Source organism: Coregonus clupeaformis, unplaced genomic scaffold, assembly GCF_020615455.1.
Source record: "Coregonus clupeaformis isolate EN_2021a unplaced genomic scaffold, ASM2061545v1 scaf0115, whole genome shotgun sequence".
In the NCBI taxonomy this organism is placed as follows: Eukaryota; Metazoa; Chordata; class Actinopteri; order Salmoniformes; family Salmonidae; genus Coregonus; species Coregonus clupeaformis.
Window position 1 is genome coordinate 639,522 of NW_025533570.1, and position 26,750 is coordinate 666,271.

Sequence of the window (26,750 nt, forward strand, 5' to 3'; positions counted from 1 at the left end):
CTTCAAATATATAAATTAGGCTAATTAAATCAGTTTATCAATACCTGTACATGTTTCCTTTCAAATACTTTAGCAGGGCTTGATAGAGCTCGTCTGGTGAAATGGAACCAATGGAATAATCCCAAAAGTGCAAATCTTGCCTACTGTATGTGGCACTCCAGGCAGGCTCAATCAAACGCTCAAAATAGTAGAACGAAATCAACACACTCCATAAAATCATGAATCTGAATCTGTCAAATTGCTGACTGTATGGTGTATTGAGAGAACCTCCAAGGCAGACATTGCCAAGTTTGTGTTTTTCTCCGCCTACAATGAAACTAAAAACATGAATAGCCTACTAACTTTGAGCAGGCTGAATATTCCTGAGGCTTTCTTGAAGGCGTCAGATTTCCCAAAGTCGTCCAGTTTGGCCAGAGTGGCATCGAGATGACTGCTGGCACACAGCCCGATCCCCATGGCGACACCCTGGGAAACCCATTACCCCAAACACACCCAATTAGTACAGTTTAATGGATGCTTAAGCCTCCAATGACCAAATAGTACATCTATATTATCATTAACATTGTCATTAGAATTTGATTACCACACTCTGTTATTAGGCCTAAAGATAGTAAAAACACAACAATTCCTAATCATCTGGTTGTAATACAACGGAAATGAGGGGGGGAAAAAACGTTTAATTCCAGACACAAATTACAGCTTAGGAAGGCAGACGTGACATGCCTTTGAAAATAATCAAAGGCTTAAGAGTACTTGTCACAAGACTGTCTTTACTAGGCAATTTAGCTGTAGAGGCCATCGCACAAAGACACACTGTTCTGCCTGGCGACACTCTGCCCTGCCTTACGCAGACAATTACATGAAGGGTCACGATGAACGTATGAAGAGAAATACACAAACAAACCCCTAGTTTCTGTGTAATTCCAACCCTCAATGTACACAATGCCCTGGTGTTTATGAGTGACTCAGGAGGGGTAGAAAAGCAACTGCTATCAAGAGGATCGTGGCCTGACTCAAATGGGGTCGGACTAAGAGGTTTACCGCTCTCTCGATGGCGTCGTTGTGTCGTGCGCTGATCAGTATCTCCTGCAGCTGCTTCTGGACCACCTCCTTGTTGTAACAATGCTGCAGAGTCACTCCAATGCACCTGTAGAGGAAACTCTGTGGAAAGAGCCATGAAGCCAAGACTATAAACCTTGATAGTTTGTAGAATATATTGTTTTCAAGAAGATATTGCTAAGGCTTATGAGGTTCTACCAACCTTGAAAGTTTGTAGAAGATATTGTTTTAGTAAGATTTTGTTAACGCTAATGATGTTCAGAACAGTTCCTTGAGGTATTTTTAAATAAGATCATGTTTAAAGACACAAATAAATAGAATGTGTTACATCTAATGGTTAGATTCAGGAGTTATTCCTGAACTATAACTGGAGACCAGAGAACTCCCTGGTCAGGTCATGAAGAACTCTTGGCCCTACTCATGTTTGAAGCGAGGTTAGGATGAGGTTGGCCCTACTCATGGTTGAAGAGAGGTTAGGATGAGGTTGGCCCTACTCATGGTTGAAGAGAGGTTAGGATGAGGTTGGCCCTACTCATGGTTGAAGAGAGGTTAGGATGAGGTTGGCACTACTCATGGTTGAAGAGAGGTTAGGATGAGGTTGGCACTACTCATGGTTGAAGAGAGGTTAGGATGAGGTTGGCCCTACTCATGGTTGAAGAGAGGTTAGGATGAGGTTGGCCCTACTCATGGTTGAAGAGAGGTTAGGATGAGGTTGGCCCTACTCATGGTTGAAGAGAGGTTAGGATGAGGTTGGCCCTACTCATGGTTGAAGAGAGGTTAGGATGAGGTTGGCCCTACTCATGGTTGAAGAGAGGTTAGGATGAGGTTGGCCCTACTCATGGTTGAAGAGAGGTTAGGATGAGGTTGGCCCTACTCATGGTTAAAGAGAGGTTAGGATGAGGTTGGCACTACTCAGGGTTGAAGAGAGGTTAGGATGAGATTTATTCACTAACCTTCTCCTCCAGGGACTGATTATAGGTGGAGAGGTAACGCGTGGCCTCTATAGCCAGCTGGCAGCTCCACTTGTCATCAGCTATGGCCACCAGGGACTTGGCTAGGAGCTGTATATGTCCGGACAAAACCCCACCACACAGCCATGTGACTACATCATAATGCTGTACATCAAATCCCTTTGTGACTGAAACAACAGCAAACACTTCTTATGCAACACTTTATGTGTCAGACACTGTCTACGTCCCAAACGGCACCCTATTCCCTATGTAGTGCACTACTTTTGACCAGAGCATCTTAAAATGAATAAGATGCAATTTGGGACGCACCCTGTTCTGCATAGTGACTGTTACTGACAGTGTTGTGGAGACAGACAATGAGATGTTAGATAAAGACCACCATAGTGACTGTTATTGACAGTGTTGTTGGGACAGACAGAGATGTTAGATAAAGACCACCATAGTGACTGTTATTGACAGTGTTGTTGGGACAGACAGAGATGTTAGATAAAGACCACCATAGTGACTGTTATTGACAGTGTTGTTGGGACAGACAGAGATGTTAGATAAAGACCACCATAGTGACTGTTATTGACAGTGTTGTTGGGACAGACAGAGATGTTAGATAAAGACCACCATAGTGACTGTTATTGACAGTGTTGTGGGGACAGACAAAGACGATGTTAGATAAAGACCAGCATACCTGTAATAGACTCTCTTCCCATTTCTTGTTGTCTAGTGTTTCTGGTGTAGACTCTGTAAAGAAGTAGAACAGAGAATAAACCATAGTACTCAGACCTCGCTTGCTGCACTTCCTGCCAGACAACAAAAAGATTTCCAAGCCGACCAAAGAGCTAAAATGATTTAAGATCAGTTTTAATACCCTATGCTCTACTTAAATCCAAGTTATGTATTTTTATGATGGAAAGACGAAATAGCCCAGAGCTAAAAAAGCTCTATCACAAAAAAATATATATAGCCCCGACATTGCCTTTAAAAATTTGAATCACTTATAACGTCCCTTAACTGGAGCTGTTGTGGTAGAAGGATGCGTCTTTATTAATATCAGTTCTCTCTCAGTAGAATACACAGCGCAATAACTATTTTATACCACTGACATTAGAATGGGGTTCAAACAGCCCCCTAAGCTGTCAATACTGCAGTAGCAATAAAAGTCACTCAGGGTTATTTCTGCTTTGGTCTCTCCAAAGGGGGTGGGGTCATTCAGAGAGAGATATAGGATGAGTCCCAAATGGCACCCTATTCCCTATATAGTGCACTACTTTTGACCAGGGCCCATAAGCACAACATAGGGAGCCATTATGGACACTGCCATAGCTCGCTATAGGTTTTAAGGCTCTGGGGTCATTGAGTTGAGGTCCTTTACCTTCCAGGTAGCTGAGGAGAGCAGGGATCTCCTTCTCCCAGAGTGTCTCAGTGTTGGGGTGGATATTAGGGCTTATGACGTTCAGTAGAGACAGAGACGGTGCACCATGGCCACGACTCCGGAACGGGAACGAACCGTTCACCTGAGACACACACACGACATGACGCGACCACATCCCGATTTACAGGTAAGACAAAGCAATAGCCCAGCTATTATTGGAGACATTGATCATATTTTTGGGGTTTAAATCAAGTTCAAGTTTTATAAAACACCCACATAGCAAACTGAAATCCATGCGCATACAAATGGAATGCCATTAGGGTTTCATAGACTCACCAAGAGCCGGACCATCAGTATATGTGGAGAGGGAAGATTAACTGAATTGAAAAGAAGAACAAGATGAGAGCGTAAACAAGGTTGATAGCAGACTAAAGCATTATAATGAATGACTGAATGATTAACTGGCCAGGCTCGTACTTCTCCCCACAAAGAGTTCAGCTTAATCATCGTCTTCTCATTGAAACAATGACCTTACAGTTCAAGACCCGGGCGACGCTAGTGCTTTATTTAGTGATAAATGTGGCTTCTCATTCAGCTAATAAGAACCAGACACTCTGGTCTGTCTGGCCTCTCAGCACCGACCAACGGCCCTTTAATGAGAACAAAATGGCTGTATAAAATATACTTTCAACAGGAAAAAGAACGATTCCCAATCCCAAAGAAATGCTGACGAGGAGTAGGCTGGGGCTGCGGCCATCTTGTTTACATTAAAGGGCTTGTGTGCCAGAATCCCAAGACGGGAAGGCCAGACGGACTCAGAGAGTGGAAAAGGAAAAGAGGAAATGACCTCATGCCATTGGTCAGATCCCCCGGGTTCATCATGATGACATCATAATGGTTTGTTAATATGAATGTAATGTACTGTATGTGAATGTACTGTGTGTGAATGTACTGTATATGTCTACCAGGGAGAATGCAATATACAAAAGACAAACGTCTGTTGCGCACATAGTAAACGGATCTCCTTCTTCTAAAGACACCTACCTTGCTCGTTGAAGTCTATGTTGAAGTTGGACTCCTGGGCGGCTCTCTTCTTGGTGCCCAGCAGTGTGAGGCTCTTGCAGAGCGGTGCGGTGGCGTTGGAGTACTGACCTGGGGTCAGGTAGTACAGCAACATGGGCCACAGGACCTGAAGACAGACAGAGGATCACAGTCAGGTAGTACAGCATGGAACACAGCATCTGAAGAAAGAAAGACAGACAGACAGCTACTACAGCATGGACCACAGCACGTGAAGATAGACAGATGTACAGTAATATCACAACATTGAGTTCGCCTGGTACAATTAAACCAATAGAATAGTCACAAAAGTGCAAACCCATAACTCTAGACATGTTAAATCAAACCCAGAACTATAGGCATGCTAAATCAAACCCAGAACTATAGGCATGCTAAATCAAACCCACAACTATAGGCATGCTAAATCAAACCCAGAACTATAGGCATGCTAAATCAAACCCACAACTATAGGCATACTAAATCAAACCCACAACTATAGGCACGCTAAATCAAACCCACAACTATAAATCAAACTCTCTCAAAATATTTGTATGATTTGAAACCAATTCTGCAGTCCAACTGTCCATGCAATGAAGACTTCAGCCAGTGGCCAAGAAAGGCGAGAATGCAGTGTAGACACAGAGATTTAATCCAATGAAGGCATGGTAAATCACTGTTCTCTTCGGTCTCTGTCAATGCCTTGTCTAATAGCTTCCAGTGGGAAGTAATACAAGAGACATGTCATCTCAGAGAGAGTGTTGATGTTGGGAACCGCAAAGGAACAAGTAACTAAGAGCAGAGTGATTGGCTGTAAAACAGACAGGGTGATGCTGTCTTTGGATGTGACACTGTCACTGTGTCAAGTGTTTATGAGGATCTTCTCTGTCTGTCTCGGCAAGGAAAACAGAGCAGGTTCCCGCCCCCCCCCATGTCAATAAAGACTATTGAATTGTGAGTGAGTGAGTGACAGAGAGAGAGGAGTCTTATCTCCATACAGTAGACTCACGTCAGTCAGGCGTCCCACAGTCGTAGTGAAGAGGTCAAGTGTGTTGTCACACATGCTCCGCAGAGCCTCATTGGTCACTTCCTCCGGGTCACTGGGGCGCTGGCCTGGACGCTGCAACAAACCAAACCCACACACAGTTCTTTAGAAACACACACAGACCACAATATACAAGTCAGAGTATTTTTAACTGATCCACCATTTACAATGTCATGCTAATCCTTCGCCAAGGATAATGGCTTCAGACCAATAAGTATTGTAGACGTGCTAAACGTACATAGTAGGTGTCAGGGAGAGCACAGTGTTGGATGATAAACTTGACCAGCAGGTCTCCTCCCTCCAGCTCCAGGTAACCATGGTGAGCCATGGCACTGATCACCTGGACAACCCTCTTCTTCACCTGCAGGGAGAAACGATAGACAGAGGTCAGAGGTCAAGTATAACACTAACAATAAACCGTTAAGAAAACCTTTAGGGCCGGTTTCCCTGATTAAGCACGTTTGTACTAAAAGACATGTTCAATGGAGATTATAGCCTATTGAAAGTGGTTTTCAAACCAGGACCAGATTTAATCCATGTCTAGGAAATTAGCCCATTATGTATGATGTGTTCCCCAATGGAAAATGTGTTGGTTTTTTACAGCGTGTGGATATGGGTAATTGAAACGGTGTTTGATTGTATTTTCTATGCCTTTTAGGAGTGAAAACTGTGCCAAAGTGTAACAGTTTAATATTTACACATGGCATGAGGTTACCTTATTGCTGTGGTCAGCCAGTGGTTGTCTGATGCTGGCCAGGATGAGAAGCTTCTTCGACTCCATAATGGATGCTAGATCACAGACAGGAAGACTTGAGTAACGTCATGAGGTCATTTCATATCAAACAAGTCCTTTTTAAAGTACCAGTGATGCTTTCAAATCCAGAGAATGGAGTCACTTAACACTAGAACCTCTAAAGCAGTCATTTTGACTGCTCATTCATTAATTTATTTTATTACTCTGCCATTTTTAAAGTCATGCCTCCCTCCGTCCTTGACTTTTCCTATATAACACACTGTCATTGTTAGAATCTTAATATCACAAACAGAACAGGAGTTATAACCAGTTTTAGGAGGGCATGTCATTATTTGAATGGTTTTACACCATAAGTTGGTGTGGGTGTTTTGGATCAGATGGCACGGCTGTACTCGGTGAAAGGAGGCACCCGCTGCTGGCCTGTTTCTTTGTTCTACAACATGCTTGACTTTGCTGCTATCAAAACACACGTGTTCAAGCAGAGCATGAACAACAGCATGCCCTATAGAGACTCGAGGCCCAGCGGTTCTAGTGTTAAATAGTTACTGTACTGTCTGTATATAAAGGGAGTAAGTTGCTGTACTGTATACGAGTGAGTAAGTAGTAGTGAGTAGTAGTGTCTATAGGTATACTGTAGTGAGTAGTATTGTCTATAGGTATACTGTAGTAGTGAGTAGTAGTGTCTATATGAATACTGTAGTAGTGAGTAGTAGTTTCTATGTATACTGTAGTAGTGAGTAGTAGCGTCTACATATACAGTGCATTCAGAAAGTATTCAGTCCCCTTGACCTTTTCCACGTTTTGTTACATTACAGCTTTATTCTAAAATGGATCAAATAAAATAAATTATTCAGTCTATACACAATAACCCATAATGACAAAGCGAAAACAGGTTTAGAATTTTTTGCAAATGTATTAAAAATAAAAAACAGAAATACCTTATTCATATAAGTATTCAGACCCTTTGATATGAGACTCGAAGTTGAGCTCAAGCGCATCCTGTTTCCACTGATCTTCCTTGAGATGTTTCTATAACTTGATTGGAGTTCACCTGTGGCAAATTCAATTGATTGGATATGATTTGGAAAGGTACACACACCTGTCTATTTAAAGGTCCATGAGGTCGAAGGAATTCGAGCTCAGAGACAGGATTGTGTCGAGGCACAGATCCAAGGAAGGGTACCAAACATTTATGCAGCATTGAAGGTCCCCAAGAACACAGTGGCCTCCATCAACCACCAAGACTCTTCCTAGAGCTGGCCACCCAGCCAAACTTAGCAATTGGGAGAGAAGGGCCTTGGTCAGGGAGGTGACCAAGAACCCGACGGTCACTCTGACAGAGCTCCAGATTTCCTCTGTGGAAATGGGAGAAACTTCCAGAAGGACAACCATCTCTGCAGCACTCCACCAATCAGGCCTTTATGGTAGAGTGGCCAGACGGAAGCCACTCCTCAGTAAAAGGCACATGACAGCCCGCTTGGAGTTTGCCAAAATGCACCTAAAGACTCTCAGACTGATGAAACCAAGATTGAACTCTTTGGCCTGAATGCCAAGCGTCACATCTGGAGGAAACCTGGCACCATCCCTAAGGTGAAGCATGTGGTGGCAGCATCATGCTGTGGGGATGTTTTTCAGCGGCAGGGACTGGGAGACTAGTCAGGATCGAGGGAAAGATGAACGGAGCAAAGTACAGGGAGATCCTTGATGAAAACCTGCTCCAGAGCGCTCAGGACCTCAGACTGGGGTGAAGGTTCACCTTCCAACAGGTCAACGACCCTACGCACACAGTCAAGACAATGCAGGAGAGGCTTTGGGACAAGTCTCTGAATGTCCTTGAGTAGCCCAGCCAAAGCCCAGTCTTGAACCCGATCGAACATCTCTGGAGAGAACTGAAAATAGCTGTGCAGTGACGCTCCCCATCCAACCTGCCAGACCTTGAGAGGATCTGACACAAGAAGATCTGAGGCTGTAATCGCTGCCAAAGGTGCTTCAACAAAGTACTGAGTAAAGGGTCTGAATACTGATGTAAATGTAATATTTCCGGGGTTTTTTTATATACACATTTCCAAAAATGTCTAAAAACCTGTTTTTGCTTTGTCATTATGGGGTATTGTGTGTAGATTGATGAGGGAAATAAACAATTTAATCTATTTTAGAATAAGGCTGTAACGTAAACAAAATGTATAAAAAGTCAAGGGGTCTGAATACTTTCCGAATGCACTGTATATATATACAAGAGATTTATATATATATATATATATATATATATATATATAACACACACACACACACACACACATATATACAGCTGTGGAAAAAATTAAGAGACCACTGCAAATGTTTCTTAAATCAGCATCTCTACATGTATGACAGCCATTCCATTCCAGTGTCTGTTGAATTCCAACACAGGCACACCTCATTCTACTGAATTAGATACTGATTAGGTGATCACATGAACCAAATCTTATTTAACAAGGAAAAGTATAAAAACCACTACTGTGGTCATCACTATCCTCTTGCAATAGGACCAGCTGGATGGCAAAAACAGTGCTAATAGTACCTCAAAAGTAATATTAATCAAAAAATAACTATTGACCATGCCAAAAGAGTTGAAAAGGAAAGTTTTGAGTGAGGAAAAGAAGGGTTCAATTCTGGCTTTACTGGCAGAGGGATACAGTGAGCGTCAGGTTGCTTCCCTCCTTAAATTTTCAAAGACGGCGGTTCATAAGGATCTTGATGCTCCTGAGTGGCGCAGTGGTCTAAGGCACTGCATCGCAGTGCTAACTGTGCCACTAGATCCTGGTTCGAATCCAGGCTCTGTCGCAGCCGGCCGCGACCGGGAGACTCATGGGCGGCGCACAATTGGCCCAGCATCGTCCAGGGTAGGGGAGGGAATGGCCGGCAGGGATGTAGCTCAGTTGATAGAGCATGGCGTTTGCAACGCCAGGGTTGTGGGTTCGATTCCCACGGGGGGCCAGTATAAAAAATTAAAAAAATGTATTCACTAACTGTAAGTCGCTCTGGATAAGAGCGTCTGCTAAATGACTAAAATGTAAAATGTAAATGTATAAGAACAAGGTCAAGCAGCAGACATTGGGGACAACAAAGCTACAGACCGGCAGAGGGTGAAAACGACTCTACTGACCGGGATGACCGCCAACTCATTCGAATTTCACTCAACAACCGTAGGATGACATCAAGTGACCTACAAAAAGAATGGCAAACGGCAGCTGGGGTGAAGTGCACGGCGAGGACGGTTCGAAACAGGCTCCTAGGGGCAGGGCTGAAGTTGTGCAAAGCTAGAAAAAAGCCCTTCATCAATGAGAAGCAAAGAAGAGCCAGGATGAGGTTTGCAAAAGACCATAAGGATTGGACCATAGAGGACTGGAGTAAGGTAATCTTCTCTGATGAGTCCAATTTTCAGCTTTGCCCAACACCTGGTCGTCTAATGGTTAGACGGAGACCTGGAGAGGCCTACAAGCCACAGCGTCTCGCACCCACTGTGAAATTTGGTGGAGGATCGGTGATGATCTGGGGGTGCTTCAGCAAGGCTGGAATCGGGCAGATTTGTCTTTGTGAAGGACGCATGAATCAAGCCATGTACAAGGTTGTCCTGGAAGAAAACTTGCTTCCTTTTGCGCTGACATTGTTCCCCAACTCTGAGGATTGGTTTTTCCAGCAGGACAATGCGCCATGCCACACAGCCAGGTCAATCAAGGTGTGGATGGAGGACCACCAGATCAAGACCCTGTCATGGCCAGCCCAATCTCCAGACCTGAACCCCATTGAAAACTTCTGGAATGTGATCAAGAGGAAGATGGATGGTCACAAGCCATCAAACAAAGCAGAGCTGCTTGAATTTTTGCACTAGGAGTGGCATAAAGTCACCCAACATCAATGTGAAAGACTGGTGGAGAGCATGCCAAGACGCATGAAAGCTGTGATTGAAAATCAGGGTTATTCCACCAAACATTGATTTCTGAACTCTTCCTAAGTTAAAATATTACTATTGTGTTGTTTAAAAATGAACATGAACTTATTTTCTTTACATTATTCGAGGTCTGACAACACTATCTTTTTTGTTATTTTGACCAGTTTTCTGCAAACAAATGCTCTAAATGACAATATTTTTATTGTGAATTTGGGAGAAATGTTGTCAGTAGTTTATAGAATAAAACAAACATTTTTATTTTTACCCAAACACATACCTATAAATAGTAAAACCAGAGAAACTGATAATGTATGTATGTATGTATGTTTGTATGTGTATGTGTATATACAGTGGGGAAAAAAAGTATTTAGTCAGCCACCAATTGTGCAAGTTCTCCCACTTAAAAAGATGAGAGAGGCCTGTAATTTTCATCATAGGTACACGTCAACTATGACAGACAAATTGAGAAGAAAAAAATCCAGAAAATCACATTGTAGGATTTTTTATGAATTTATTTGCAAATTATGGTGGAAAATAAGTATTTGGTCACCTACAAACAAGCAAGATTTCTGGCTCTCACAGACCTGTAACTTCTTCTTTCAGAGGCTCCTCTGTCCTCCACTCGTTACCTGTATTAATGGCACCTGTTTGAACTTGTTATCAGTATAAAAAGACACCTGTCCACAACCTCAAACAGTCACACTCCAAACTCCACTATGGCCAAGACCAAAGAGCTGTCAAAGGACACCAGAAACAAAATTGTAGACCTGCACCAGGCTGAGAAGACTGAATCTGCAATAGGTAAGCAGCTTGGTTTGAAGAAATCAACTGTGGGAGCAATTATTAGGAAATGGAAGACATACAAGACCACTGATAATCTCCCTCGATCTGGGGCTCCACGCAAAATCTCACCCCGTGGGGTCAAAATGATCACAAGAACGGTGAGCAAAAATCCTAGAACCACACGGGGGGACCTAGTGAATGACCTGCAGAGAGCTGGGACCAAAGTAACAAAGCCTACCATCAGTAACACACTACGCCGCCAGGGACTCAAATCCTGCAGTGCCAGACGTGTCCCCCTGCTTAAGCCAGTACATGTCCAGGCCCGTCTGAAGTTTGCTAGAGTGCATTTGGATGATCCAGAAGAGGATTGGGAGAATGTCATATGGTCAGATGAAACCAAAATAGAACTTTTTGGTAAAAACTCAACTCGTCGTGTTTGGAGGACAAAGAATGCTGAGTTACATCCAAAGAACACCATACCTACTGTGAAGCATGGGGGGTGGAAACATCATGCTTTGGGGCTGTTTTTCTGCAAAGGGACCAGGACGACTGATCCGTGTAAAGGAAAGAATGAATGGGGCCATGTATCGTGAGATTTTGAGTGAAAACCTCCTTCCATCAGCAAGGGCATTGAAGATGAAACGTGGCTGGGTCTTTCAGCATGACAATGATCCCAAACACACCGCCCGGGCAACGAAGGAGTGGCTTCGTAAGAAGCATTTCAAGGTCCTGGAGTGGCCTAGCCAGTCTCCAGATCTCAACCCCATAGAAAATCTTCGGAGGGAGTTGAAAGTCTGTGTTGCCCAGCGACAGCCCCAAAACATCACTGCTCTAGAGGAGATCTGCATGGAGGAATGGGCCAAAATACCAGCAACAGTGTGTGAAAACCTTGTGAAGACTTACAGAAAACGTTTGACCTGTGTCATTGCCAACAAAGCGTATATAACAAAGTATTGAGAAACTTTTGTTATTGACCAAATACTTATTTTCCACCATAATTGGCAAATAAATTCACAAATAAAAAAAATTCTGGAGAAAAAAAATCTCAATTTGTCTGTCATAGTTGACGTGTACCTATGATGAAAATTACAGGCCTCTCTCATCTTTTTAAGTGGGAGAACTTGCACAATTGGTGGCTGACTAAATACTTTTTTTCCCCCACTGTATATATATATATATATATATATGTGTATGTACAGTGAGGGAAAAAAGTATTTGATCCCCTGCTGATTTTGTACGTTTGCCCACTGACAAAGAAATGATCAGTCTATCATTTTAATGGTAGGTTTATTTGAACAGTGAGAGACAGAATAACAACAAAAAAATGCAGAAAAATGCATGTCAAAAATGTTATAAATTGATTTGCATTTTAATGAGGGAAATAAGTATTTGACCCCTCTGCAAAACATGACTTAATACTTGGTGGCAAAACCCTTGTTGGCAATCACAGAGGTCAGACGTTTCTTGTAGTTGGCCACCAGGTTTGCACACATCTCAGGAGGGATTTTGTCCCACTCCTCTTTGCAGATCTTCTCCAAGTCATTAAAGTTTCGAGGCTGACGTTTGGCAACTCGAACCTTCAGCTCCCTCCACAGATTTTCTATGGGATTAAGGTCTGGAGACTGGCTAGGCCACTCCAGGACCTTAATGTGCTTCTTCTTGAGCCACTCCTTTGTTGCCTTGGCCGTGTGTTTTGGGTCATTGTCATGCTGGAATACCCATCCACGACCCATTTTCAATGCCCTGGCTGAGGGAAGGAGGTTCTCACCCAAGATTTGACAGTACAGTTGTCCTGTCCCTTTAGCAGAAAAACACCCCAAAGCATAATGTTTCCACCTCCATCTTTGACAGTGGGGATGGTGTTCTTGGGGTCATAGGCAGCATTCCTCTTCCTCCAAACACGGCGAGTTGAGTTGATGCCAAAGAGCTCGATTTTGGTCTCATCTGACCACAACACTTTCACCCAGTTCTCCTCCGAATCATTCAGATGTTCATTGGCAAACTTCAGACGGGCATGTATATGTGCTTTCTTGAGCAGGGGGACCTTGCGGGCGCTGCAGGATTTCAGTCCTTCACGGCGTAGTGTGTTACCAATTGTTTTCTTGGTGACTATGGTCCCAGCTGCCTTGAGATCATTGACAAGATCCTCCCGTGTAGTTCTGGGCTGATTCTTCACCGTTCTCATGATCATTGCAACTCCACGAGTTGAGATCTTGCATGGAGCCCCAGACCGAGGGAGATTGACAGTTCTTTTGTGTTTCTTCCATTTGCGAATAATCGCACCAACTGTTGTCACCTTCTCACCAAACTGCTTGGCGATGGTCTTGTAGCCTATTCCAGCCTTGTGTAGGTCTACAATCTTGTCCCTGACATCCTTGGAGAGCTCTTTGGTCTTGGCCATGGTGGAGAGTTTGGAATCTGATTGATTGATTGCTTTCTGTGGACAGGTGTCTTATACAGGTAACAAGCTGAGATTAGGAGCATTCCCTTTAAGAGTGTGCTCCTAATCTCAGCTCGTTACCTGTATAAAAGACACCTGGGAGCCAGAAATCTTTCTGATTGAGAGGGGGTCAAATACTTATTTCCCTCATTAAAATGCAAATCAATTTATAACATTTTTGACATGCTTTTTCTGGATTTTTTTGTTGTTATTCTGTCTCTCACTGTTCAAATAAACCTACCATTAAAATTATAGACTGATCATTTCTTTGTCAGTGGGCAAACGTACAAAATCAGCAGGGGATCAAATACTTTTTTCCCTCACTGAAAAAAAAAAATATATATATATATATATATATATATATATATATATATATATACACACACTGTAGTAAGTGCCTCCTGTCCTGTGCAGACAGACCCGAGCCAGACTAACTACCAGTCTTACTGGAGGAGTTGATGAGGTGTCGGAGCACGGCCAGGGAGCCCATGCGGTTCCTCTCATTACTGTTCTCCAGTTTCTGAAGCACAAACATGATCAGCCGGTCTGGGAAGGTGTTGGCTGCGGAAGAAGGAAGCGTACGGCACAGAGTCAGACGAGTGTTTAAAGTTTAAACACATTTACCCCGGAGTGAAGTCACACCATCTAAGATCTAATCATGGATTATCTCATTAAAGGAGGACATGGTGTCCATCATGTAGTTTCCCTGCAGCAGCTCCAAGTTCTAAAATAACAAAGACTTTGTTCACAACGGCACCCTATTCCCTTTATAGTGCACTACTTTTGACCAGGGCTCATAGTAGGGTGCCACTTGAGACACAGACAGAGTTTTGTATTGGTTGAAGAGGGAAAACAGTCTGGAACTCTGAACATAGTACTGTACTCGGCCTATATACCATCTATGTAGGTAACAGCACCAATTAATACTGGTATTCTACAATTCCATTATCAGTTTTATATTATAAACTGGGTGGTTCGTGCCCTGAATGCTGATTGGCTGACAAATATATCAGACCATATACCACGGGTATGACAAAACATTTATTTTTACTGCTCTAATTACATTGGTAACCAGTGTATAATAGGAATAAGGCACCTCTGGGGTTTGTGGTATATGGCCAATATACCACGGCTAAGGGCTGTATCCAGGAAATCCACGTTGCGTCGTGCATAACAACAGCCCTTAGCCATGGTATATCGGCCATATACCACACCCCCTTGGGCCTTACTGCTTAATTATACAATGTAATGGAAATTACCCAGATCATCTGAAAATGTATATAGGCCCAGACAGTAATATTTAGACGCAAGCACACAGTCCAAACAGTGATGACCGGCCCCTCATTAAATCCTTCTACACGTTGCAGCCAAAGGTCTTCAAGCCCAACTCCATAACTTGGAAGAGCAGTAAAAGTCAGACGTTTGGCATATTGCTACAGCAGCAGTGTGTCTGTGTGGCAGGGGGACTTTAATCCCTCCCTCCCCAACAGGCAGCACATGACTACTGGATTACAACAACACACACTGGTCCACTGACTGGACTAACAAAGACCAGGTCAAGGTGCCTGTTCTAGAACATTCAGATATAAATATATTGGGTAGAACAGTTGTGATTGTCATGTAGAATAAGGAATCGTTCAATGCGTTTCTATCTGCAACATTTACTTAATTGACTACAACCCTGACCTCTCAATCTAATAAACCCAGAGACAAAACACACACACGCATTATTGAAGAACAGAAAACCAACCTAGTATGCTGAAGCATCTTAATACCTCGTTGTGATTTTTCACCGTCGGTGGGTTGCTGTAGTCAACAGGTGCGCAAACCTGGAGGGAGCGCAAAATGAGAATTACTGTACATGAAGGTACAAGAACTCTTATTCATACTAATCAACCAATCCATATTGAAAAGTATGTTTGTTCTTGATTCAATCTAACTGATGTTGACCTAAGTGCAATCAAACCAACGCATCGTGGACATTTCAAAGTCAGTGTATTGGCATAGGGTGAGTCACAAACCATGTGACTACAAGAGGAAGTGATTTATTATGTATCCTGTCATTGAGAACCATTATAGTCAGTCTCAAGTATGACTAGCTATGCTAAATACAGAAAAACATCCTATTGTCATTGAGCAAACAGCCCAGGCGGAGTGACAGAACGTGTTGTAAGAAGCCTGTGTGTTCCGAGGTAGTACTTTCAAATCAAATGTTATTAGTTACATACACTGTTTACAGCATGTGTAAAAGGTGCAGTGAGATGCTTGCTTGCTATCTCCCTCAACATCGCAGTACAATCATCTGCTTTTAATTTGTTTGTACCTTACTTGTGGAAAAATCTCTAAGGCTCTCTAAAATCGGATTAGTTGGTGCCTCTAGGGCAATTCTAAAGGCTGATTGAGGACCTTTTTCATGAAGAATGTGTTTGTTTTCTGTGATTGTGTTTTGCTTTTCGTGTATTGATGTGTATATTGATGTGTAGAATGTGTATTGATGTATATAATGTGTATTGATGTGTATAGTGATGTGTATTGATGTGTATAGTGATGTGTAGAATGTGTATAGTGATGTGTATAATGTGTATAGTGATGTGTATAGTGATGTGTAGAATGTGTAGAATGTGTATAGTGGTGTGTAGAATGTGTATAGTGGTGTGTAGAATGTGTATAGTGTTGTGTAGAATGTGTATAGTGATGTGTATAATGTGTAGTGATGAGTAGAATGTGTATAGTGATGTGTAGAATGTGTATTGATGTGTATAGTGATGTGTAGAATGTGTATTGATGTGTATAGTGATATGTAGAATGTGTATTGATGTGTATAGTGATGTGTAGAATGGGTATTGATGTGTATAGTGATGTGTAGAATGTGTATAGTGATGTGTAGAATGTGTATAGTGATGTGTATAATGTGTAGTGGTGAGTAGAATGTGTAGAATGTGTATTGATGTGTAGAATGTGTATAGTGATGTGTAGAATGTGTATAGTGATGTGTATAATGTGTAGTGATGAGTAGAATGTGTATAGTGATGTGTAGAATGTGTATTGATGTGTATAGTGATATGTAGAATGTGTATTGATGCGTATAGTGATGCGTAATGTGTATTGGTGTGTATAGTGATGTGTATAATGTGTATTGATGTGTATAATGTGTATTGATGTGTAGAATGTGTATTGATGTGTATAGTGATGTGTATAATGTGTACTGATGTGTATACAGGGCTCTTCTGAAAAAGACACCTTGGTCTCAGGATGATTCCCTGTCAAAATAAAGGTTAAATGAATGAAAAAGCTATAATCAATCATAAAAATAAACTATATAAAGTTAGAAGAATGCAATCGTGTTCATATGTTGTCAGCGTACTGTACTGTCAGCGTACTGTACTGTCCTGTCAGTGTACTGTCCTGTCAGTGTACTGTCCTGTCACTTTGCCGTACCTGCTGGTGTAGAGTAGTGAGCAGGCTGTCGATCTGCGTCTCCAGAACTCTGCTGCCCATGTTCACAGAAGCATCCAGAACTTGACACAGGCTCTGCAGGGGAGGTGAAATCAACATGAGCTGATTAGTGAGCAGAGCGGACAGTGTTGGGAAACTGACTAAAACACTGCTACAGGACTGATGAATGACTGGGAGAGTAAGACTCCATTAAATAAGTAATTTAAGTCCCAATCAACATAAATACCATAGTGGCAGACTGCAGAGTACCCTGGTCTAGCTTAAATCACTACATCAACATAAATACCATAGTGGTAGACTGCAGAGTACCCTGGTCTAGCTTAAATCACTACATCAACATAAATACCAGTCGCAGACTGCAGAGTACACTGGTCTAGCTTAAATCACTACATCAACATAAATACCATAGTGGCAGACTGCGGAGTACCCTGGTCTAGCTTAAATCACTACATCAACATAAATACCATAGTGCCAGACTGCAGAGTACCCTGGTCTAGATTTAATCACTACATCAACATAAATACCATAGTGCCCGGCTTCAGACGAGGGTACTCTGCATCGGTATGTGCTTCAGTCAACTCCACAACTAACTATCATTGTTATGCCAAGACAACCAGAAAATTAGATGTCTTGGCATGAGAACATGACAAGCATACCTGTATGGGCCTACCTGTATGGGCCTACCTGTATGGGCCTACCTGTATGGGCCTACCTGTATGGGCCTACCTGTATGGGCCTACCTGTATGGGCCTACCTGTATGGGCCTACCTGTATGGGCCTACCTGTATGGGCCTACCTGTATGGGCCTACCTGTATGGGCCTACCTGTATGACATGACACTGCCAGGTCAGAAGAGTTAGCTAAACTATTACACACATAGATCTGGACCAGGCAAACTGCTGAACTATCTGGGTGCCTCCCATCTGGCACTCTATTCCTTATATAGAACACCAGCAGCAGTCATTAGAGGCCTACCTACCTTACTGATGATGTAATGCTCTGTGTTCTTCTTGTACAGGGAGAGGATTGTGGGAATGAGTTTGGGAAGCTGCTCCTCCAGTTTATCATGGGCCATCAGGTGACTCATGGATCCCACTGCTTCTGCCACTGTTAGTCGTAGCTACAGCCACAGCCAGGTAGAGAAAAACAACAGTTAGTCGTAGCTACAGCCCCAGCCAGGTAGAGAAAAACAACAGTTAGTCGTAGCTACAGCCCCAGCCAGGTAGAGAAAAACACCAGTTAGTCGTAGCTACAGCCCCAGCCAGGTAGAGAAAAACACCAGTTAGTCGTAGCTACAGCCCCAGCCAGGTAGAGAAAAACACCAGTTAGTCGTAGCTACAGCCCCAGCCAGGTAGAGAAAAACACCAGTTAGTCGTAGCTACAGCCCCAGCCAGGTAGAGAAAAACACCAGTTAGTCGTAGCTACAGCCCCAGCCAGGTAGAGAAAAACACCAGTTAGTCGTAGCTACAGCCCCAGCCAGGTAGAGAAAAACACCAGTTAGTCGTAGCTACAGCCCCAGCCAGGTAGAGAAAAACACCAGTTAGTCGTAGCTACAGCCCCAGCCAGGTAGAGAAAAACACCAGTTAGTCGTAGCTACAGCCCCAGCCAGGTAGAGAAAAACACCAGTTAGTCGTAGCTACAGCCCCAGCCAGGTAGAGAAAAACAACAGTTAGTCGTAGCTACAGCCCCAGCCAGGTAGAGAAAAACAACAGTTAGTCGTAGCTACAGCCCCAGCCAGGTAGAGAAAAACAACAGTCGTAGCTACAGCCCCAGCCAGGTAGAGAAAAACAACAGTTAGTCGTAGCTACAGCCCCAGCCAGGTAGAGAAAAACAACACTAGGACTGTGTCTATTCTCTACAGTGTACTACTTTTGACCAGATATAGCAGCATCAGTTTTCACCAGAACCCTATGGGCCCTGGCCAAAAGCAGTGCACTCTATAGGGAACAGGGTTCTATGGGCCCTGGCCAAAAGCAGTGCACTCTATAGGGAACAGGGTTCTATGGGCCCTGGCCAAAAGCAGTGCACTCTATAGGGAACAGGGTTCTATGGGCCCTGGCCAAAAGCAGTGCACTCTATAGGGAACAGGGTTCTATGGGCCCTGGCCAAAAGCAGTGCACTCTATAGGGAACAGGGTTCTATGGGCCCTGGCCAAAAGCAGTGCACTCTATAGGGAACAGGGTTCTATGGGCCCTGGCCAAAAGCAGTGTACTCTATAGGGAACAGGGTTCTATGGGCCCTGGCCAAAAGCAGTGTACTCTATAGGGAACAGGGTTCTATGGGCCCTGGCCAAAAGCAGTGTACTCTATAGGGAACAGGGTTCTATGGGCCCTGGACAAAAGCAGTGCACTCTATAGGGCAGGGGTGTCAAACTCATTCCATGGAGGGCCTAGAGTCTGCGGGTTTTTGGTTTTTCCTCTCAAGACCTCGACAACCAGGTGAGGAGTTCTTTCCTAATGAGTGACCTTAAATTCATCAATCAAGTACAAGGGAGGAGCGAAAACCCGCAGAAACTCGCCGCTCCGTGGAATGAGTTTGACACGTGATATAGGGAATATGAAGCCATTTGGGACACAGCCAATCACTGGAAAAACGTTTTAATCAACTGAGTTCACATCTAACTGAAGCAGAAATATTTTTATTAATGCGGGTGCAGAGACGGGGAGTAATCTGACTTTTGGCATTCTCTAAAATAAAGACAGCAGCAGTTATGTTGCAGTTGCTCTGTGGTTAATCATTTCAAAACCAAAATGGAGGAATGCAGAGTTTATGACCAGATTACAGATAAGGGACTATTTATTTTCCACAAGCCTAGACTGACTTCTACTGTGGTTATGTCCTCTACTCAGAAACCTCAAGAAAACCTTTCTACATAACCTTGGGGGGCAGGTAGCTTAGTGGTTAAGAGCGTTGTGCCAGTAACCGAAAGGTCGCTGGTTCTAATCCCCGAGCCGACTAGGTGAAAAATCTGTCGATGTGCCCTTGAGCAAGGCACTTAACCCTAATTGCTCCCCGGGCGCCGAAGACGTGGATGTCGATTAAGGCAGCCCCCCGCACCTCTCTGATTCAGAGGGGTTGGGTTAAATGCGGAAGACACATTTCAGTTGAATGCATTCAGTTGTACAACTGACTAGATATCTCCCTTTCCCTTTCCCTTGCAGAGAATTAACCAGGCAAATATGTCCAGGAAACTCTCATAAATGTCTGAAATCATCTGATATCAATCATTGACCTGACTCTGGCTGTAGACCTCTCCCTTCTCTTCCCCATAATACCAGCACACAATCAAAGTGGTTGCTTTCATCATGATATCCCTACAACAGAGGGACCGTTGTGACAGAAATCTAATTAGGACAAATTGGTTTCGTGCTCCTCCTAATGTAATGTGGTGTACCTTGGATTCCCTGCTCTGGAGCCAGTTGCAGTAGAGGATGTCGTAGGCTGCGTAGATCTCGCTGGAGAACGTGTCCTTTCTCACAGTCGGGTCAGGAGCTTTGTCCAGGTTGGCTAGGTACTCCAGGATGCTCTCACTGAAGTGGGACAGAGCTGGGAGAAGGAAAGAGAAAGAGAGAGACAGAGAAAGAAAGAGAGAGACAGAGAGAGAGAGACACGGAGAGAGAGAGACACAGAGAGACACAGAGAGAGAGAGAGAGAGAGACACAGAGAGAGAGAGACACAGAGAGAGAGAGACACAGAGAGACAGAGACAGAGATGGTAATCCCATTTCCACTACTTCTATTATTATTGCTGTTGGTCCCACCATTTTGTTATATGTATACTTTGACAATGTAAGTAATTTAACTTGCCATGTCAATAAAGTCTATTGAATTAAATTGAATTGACACAGAGAGAGAGAGGTCTATAAGCTGGGTCTGGTAACGTATGTTTAATCATGTATAATAATGCTACAGTATGTTGGCTACAGTGCATCTACTCCTACCAGAGGAGAACACCCACTTCATGTTGTCCTGCTTGGCCATGCCCAGCATTGGGAGCATGGTGCCCAAGATGGCATTGAGAAACGGCACCATACCATAAACTGTCAACAAAAGTAAGATTAGAGGTTAGACTCTACCGCTATTACACTGCCAAGAGATATCTAGTAACAATTTGAAAAACACTGAGGGGGAATAGTCTTGATCTGTAAAATCACAAACAAAGGCTTCTCAGAAGCTAGGTGACAGGATGTAAGGGATCCATGTTAGCAGCCTTTTAGGCAGCTCTATACTGTGCGCTTGACACCATTGTGTATGGTGTTTGCCTACCATTGGATTCAGAGAGGCTTGCTAACGTTTGGACCACAAAGAAATGAGGCAGGACCCCTGGCTGGAACTTGCTGAGGATTTCCTCCATGATGTCATTGATATACTTGTTTCCCACAGCAACCAAAATATTGCTGGCTGCCTGTTGCCAATCAGGTACAACATCCTGTAAAAACATGAAAACTGAGCTGTTGAATCAAACCCTAGGCCATACTTTTTGTATTTACATGAGAACAAACAGATACTGTTCAGTGTTCAGATTGATGCAATGGCCTCTATATTAGAATAACAAAGAATAACCATTGATAAATTCAGTACTTTGTCAGAGGAATAACTAGATTACGTGCAATATTAGGCTAAAAGCATAGAAATTGAATTACCAACTTTGTATTTCAGATCAGACCAAAATAACTAAATCATCAGAAACAATCTTACCTTTGATCGGGTCATTTCATCAGAGGCCAAAGAAATGATGCTTTTGATTTTCGGGTAGCTGATGTCCTCTATCTTGGTCTTCACAATTAGCTCAATCGTCTGCAGTATAACAACTCTGTGCCCAACTACAAGCTGCAGGAAAATAAGGTTACATTGTAATTCACTTCAAACACAGGCCTTAAGTCAACATGCATTAATGTCAACACGGTGGCCTGTATGAAAAGTCTCTCTCATACAGTATATTTCATAATCTCTTTTGTATTCATATCATTGGAGTAGCACTTGCAGAGTCACAGTCTTCAGAGAAGTGATAAGGTCTCCAGCTTCTGGCAGGATGTGTGTTAATTCTTCATGTTAGACCATATCACATCCTAATGCAATCTTTTATTATTTCTCATTGTTGTTGCATTGTCGAGAAAGAACCTGCAAGTAAGCATTTCGTTTGACGATGTATACCATGCGTATCCCATGCATACGACTAATAAAACTTGAAACCTTCTCTCTAGCATTGTGAGGAAATCTGCAGCACAGAGCAGCATTGGCGCTGTCTGAAATTGCCATTGCAGAGGGCTATGGTCACACAGTACAGTAGCCTTCTTCTCATGGGGCGGCAGGTAGCTTAGTGGGTAAGAGCGTTGTGCCAGTAACCAAAAGGTTGCTGGTTCTAATCCCCGAGCCGACTAGGTGAAAAATCTGTCGATGTGCCCTTAAGCAAGGCACTTAACTCTAATTGCTCCTGTAAGTCGCTCTGGATAAGAGCGTCTGCTAAATGACTAAAATGTAAATGTAAAATAACCAAGAGCCCTTTCACTTCCCATTGGCAATGTTCCCATGTTCTGAGAGTGAAAGTTACATAAATCATGGTGACAGGACAGATAAATGGCTGAATTTAAGAGGGACGACACCTCTAAAACAGAACTAGAAATCTATGCTGTTCTTTCAAGTACAATGGAAACATCTGACGGGTACAGTAGGTTTTAAACATCAGGCTTGTGATACAGTTTTGGGTCTTGGTAGTAAGAAGATTATAATTATATTGTTAGCCAGGCAAGGTAACGCAGAACAGCTTTTACACTGGCCAGCATTGAGCACCACCTACCTCATCACAAATACAGACAGACACAGATAGCCTACACACATAGGCCACATTCACTGCCACACATCAAGTTCTGCATAAATTGCTAATGAGTCTGTGGGCTTTCTACTATAGTGTTCCAGTCACAGCTCCACACAGTAGTTAATCAACAGTAAGAGGCAGTAGTAGTAGTGGTGGTGGTGTCTGACCTTGGGGTGTTTGACCAGGTAGTCCTGGCACATGGACAGGACCTTGTTAGGCTGCTGCTTCCCCAGGGTCAGTATGGACTTCCTGACCTGCTCCCTGACCACCGGGTCCTTGTCATTGGCTGAATCCAGCAGGGCCAGGGTCACCTCTGGTGGGGAGAGAACACAGCAGGGTAGACATGGAGGAGTGAGAGAACACAGCAGGGTAGACATGGAGGAGTGAGAGAATACAGGATAGACGGGGAGGAGTGAGAGAATACAGGATAGACGGGGAGGAGTGAGAGAATACAGGATAGACGGGGAGGAGTGAGAGAATACAGGATAGACGGGGAGGAGTGAGAGAATACAGGATAGACGGGGAGGAGTGAGAGAATACAGGATAGACGGGGAGGAGTGAGAGAATACAGGATAGACGGGGAGGAGTGAGAGAATACAGGATAGACGGGGAGGAGTGAGAGAATACAGGATAGACGGGGAGGAGTGAGAGAATACAGGATAGACGGGGAGGAGTGAGAGAATACAGGATAGACGGGGAGGAGTGAGAGAATACAGGATAGACAGGAGGAGTGAGAGAATACAGGATAGACGGGGAGGAGTGAGAGAATACAGGATAGACGGGGAGGAGTGAGAGAATACAGGATAGACAGGAGGAGTGAGAGAATACAGGATAGACGGGGAGGAGTGAGAGAATACAGGATAGACGGGGAGGAGTGAGACACAAATGAGAACTGGGGTCTATACATTCCACCAAACAGTTGCAAAACGTTTTGTTTTGCAACTAAAACGAGAGTTTCTATTGGACAAATTCAGGTAGGTCTCGCACTGTTTTGCTTCCGTTTAAGAAACGGTTTTCAACAGAATCGGCAGAATGAATACACCCCAGGGGCACGTGCCATTCGCTAGGGCAGAATGTTGTGGAACACTCAGATAAAATATAAATATATTGTGTAGATTATGCCCTTCTGACCAAAAACAAATCATTATGCAAGGGATAGCCCATATCAAGAGGCAATGGCATAAGGACATGAAGATGAATAAAGGTCACTCACGCTCCACGTCTGACTCCTCCATAGCGCCTGTCTGAAGGCTGGGACTGGAGATATTTAGGATTTCATGTGGTGGTTCGAAGGGTTAAAATTTGTTAATCTGGTTTCACCACACTGCAAAGAGAGAACGCATGCATGTTTGACATGTCAAAGTATGTAGCCTATGGTAATAGTAGGGCGAATAGATAGAACGCCAACACAATGTGATTGTTATTCATGTGCTTAAAACGGTGCAATCTCCATCATATTCTCACTGGCAATGATGCGCAGTAACATCATGACTAGCTCAGTTGCATCACTTTATGTGGCAACTTTAAGACTAGCGCAAATAGCCACATTATATGTCCTATGCTGGATACAAACAAACTGAATTGCAACAGACAGTGGCAGTGCATGACAAAGTAAAACAACTGTTAACTAGCTATCGAATGGTAACAAGCCTGAACCTGAAAACAGTCAGAGAGAAGTGCAGCACTTCCTTGTCAGACCAAGACCTGTTTTTCTTGGTTGGGATATTACTGTAGCTAAATTAGCTATTCCACATGTTCTCCGCTGGTATGTGTTAATAGCATGGATGTTGTCAATATGCTATAATTGAATACGTGAAATGTCATTGACCTACATTGTCCATTGCTACAGGTGACAGCTAGCTAGCTCTGTTTCGGACTGAGCCAGAAGGGCAAACTCTGTAACAGCGCTAGCTAGCTGTCACCAGTAACAATGGACAATGTAGGTCGATGACATTTCACGTATTCAATTCTAGTATATTGACAACATCCATATTGTTAACCACATACCAGCGGCGAACATTCGGCTCCCAACCTTTCGAACAGCCCGTCTGGCAGGCTGGCTCGCTTGTTAGCTAACTAGCTAGCAAGCTAGCTACACACAAATGCAAGGATTAACCTCCTCACGCGCAGTAATCCAGTGAAGATGTGATGTATGTTGTCCGATACTTATCTAACTAACTGTCTTTCACTGTGATTTTGTCATTTTTCCTCAATGCAAAGAGAGACACTTGTTAGCATCCACTAGGTAGATTAGCTCTATGCCACTGCAACGCATCGCAGGTAAACACGCCTAATCATGTGCTTCGAGTCAGTGTGGGCGTGACTTCGACAGGAGTTCAGTTGGTTCAATGATTCTGATACATGTGATAGATCACTGACTGGACATCACGAGGTACGTGAGATTTCACTTTTCTGTACATTTTGCACCTTTATAGCCATAGGAAAGTAATGTGTTTTTGTGTTATGACTTGAAATACTTTGACAATGTGGACTGGATACATCACATTATCTATGTTTTTCTATTGAATTTCTATTTTCTATCCAACAATGCTCCTTTCCAGCCATTGTTAAGAGCTGTCCTCCCCGCAGCAGCCTCCTGTGCCATCTTGGCTATTTGACATCGCTTGCTGATGGTAATACAGTTTTTTACAATCACTTTGGCACTAATTTCAGAACTTTGACATCATTTTTCAAAACTCTAGACACAAAACGGTCATCACTTTTAACACAGGCTGTCCAATGTTCAAAACATTGCATTGTGCATTCATATCTTTAAAGAAATCTTGCACTTGCACAATCATTGGTTCAAAAAACTAATTTATTGTGAAATACCAATGAAATGTTGATTTAGGTCACCCACACACTAGCAACCGATAGTTTCACTGTCGATAGTGTCATTGTTCGTACAATCATTAAATATTGTAGTACAAAATAGGTGATACATGTTTCATTATGGTACTACATGTAAATACATCCCTGTAAAAGTACTGCAGTAGTAGAGAGAATACTATAGACACAGTGGAATCATTTAACAAAATCTTAAATATATTGATGAAAAACAATACAGTACTGTAAAACATCAAATGCAGTGTTCCTCAACTTGCTTGCTTGTACTGTAAAAAGCAAAACATAGGAGTGATTATTGTACTTCTACATTTTCATCAACTCTGTCTTGTGGATTTGGCCACAGGTTCTCATCTACATCACAATGGATGTTTTCATTAGCCAAACATCTTGGAAAAAACCTTCGGGCATGGCGAATCCAGGCCTGACACTGGTCTGCCGTGATGTCATTGCATGCGTCATCCATGGCCTGGAGAAGAGTGACATGTTCATGAGGGTGCCTATCATAAACCTTCCATCTCCATGTGAAGAAAAATTCCTCAATCGGGTTAAGGAAAGGAGAGTATGGGGGTAAATACAGGTTGGTAAATTGTGCATGGGCCTGAAATCATGCTTGCACCATATGAGCATGGTGGAACCTGACATTATCCCACACAATGACATAGGTCACGCAATCAGCTCTACAGACCTGATCGAGCTCATCAAGGAAGGTTACAAGGAGAGCTGCATTATATGATCCAATACGAGGTCTGCGTCGCACCACACCATCTTCTGATACAGCCGCACACATGGTAATGTTGGCCCCACGTTGTCCAGGTACTTGGATGGTTGCCCGCTGGCCAATGAAATTCCGACCTCTCCTCCTTGTCTTGGGCAGGTTAAAGCCTGCCTCATCCAAATATATGAATTTGTGATGGTTGTCATCAGCATCCAGCTCCATCACCCTCTAAAAATACATTTTAGAAAGAGATTTACTGATTACTGTACAATATAGAATTATTAGGGAATTTTATTACAACAGCCATCTTGAAACTGAACATACTCAGTCCTCATTTGCTTCACTCTGTCTGCATTTCTTTCAAAAGGCACACGGTATAGTTGTTTTAAAGACACCTGGTGCCTTTTCAGCATGCGTACAATAGTCGGCAAACTTATGGATTCCACATTGTTAAACATGTCTTCATTGTCCAAGATCACAGCCTGCTCTTGTTTGTCAGTCAGAATTTTGCCT

General features: G+C 43.2%; 1 protein-coding gene and 1 long non-coding RNA gene across 5 annotated transcripts in view; one reads left to right on the forward strand and one right to left on the reverse strand.

Moving 5' to 3' along the window:
* LOC121543317 (maestro heat-like repeat-containing protein family member 1) overlaps window positions 1–24,959 on the reverse strand; it is an 83,568-nt gene extending 58,609 nt beyond the window's left edge. For 2 of the 4 annotated variants that reach the window (XM_045213495.1, XM_041853110.2), the window contains exons 1-21: window positions 24,683–24,959; window positions 23,889–23,999; window positions 22,843–22,988; window positions 21,559–21,690; window positions 21,127–21,289; window positions 20,802–20,900; window positions 20,256–20,407; window positions 17,841–17,981; window positions 16,844–16,936; window positions 15,156–15,234; window positions 13,853–13,966; window positions 6,213–6,286; window positions 5,736–5,858; window positions 5,462–5,572; window positions 4,441–4,585; window positions 3,733–3,773; window positions 3,397–3,538; window positions 2,713–2,765; window positions 2,013–2,120; window positions 1,042–1,161; window positions 343–465 (exon numbers count right to left, since the gene is read on the reverse strand). In XM_045213495.1, the coding sequence (XP_045069430.1) occupies window positions 343–465; window positions 1,042–1,161; window positions 2,013–2,120; window positions 2,713–2,765; window positions 3,397–3,538; window positions 3,733–3,773; window positions 4,441–4,585; window positions 5,462–5,572; window positions 5,736–5,858; window positions 6,213–6,286; window positions 13,853–13,966; window positions 15,156–15,234; window positions 16,844–16,936; window positions 17,841–17,981; window positions 20,256–20,407; window positions 20,802–20,900; window positions 21,127–21,289; window positions 21,559–21,690; window positions 22,843–22,988; window positions 23,889–23,910 (2,181 nt within the window). In that variant the 5' untranslated portion in view covers window positions 23,911–23,999; window positions 24,683–24,959. The remainder of the gene's footprint in view (window positions 1–342; window positions 466–1,041; window positions 1,162–2,012; window positions 2,121–2,712; window positions 2,766–3,396; window positions 3,539–3,732; window positions 3,774–4,440; window positions 4,586–5,461; window positions 5,573–5,735; window positions 5,859–6,212; window positions 6,287–13,852; window positions 13,967–15,155; window positions 15,235–16,843; window positions 16,937–17,840; window positions 17,982–20,255; window positions 20,408–20,801; window positions 20,901–21,126; window positions 21,290–21,558; window positions 21,691–22,842; window positions 22,989–23,888; window positions 24,000–24,682) is intronic. The other 2 variants (XM_045213494.1, XM_045213493.1) reach the window with 2 other exon arrangements.
* A 70-nt stretch (window positions 24,960–25,029) lies between these two features.
* On the forward strand, window positions 25,030–25,900 carry LOC121543829. The gene is made up of 3 exons (XR_005996046.1): window positions 25,030–25,067; window positions 25,237–25,308; window positions 25,866–25,900. It is a non-coding gene; the product is annotated as an uncharacterized LOC121543829 (long non-coding RNA).
* The last annotated feature ends 850 nt before the right edge of the window (window positions 25,901–26,750 follow it).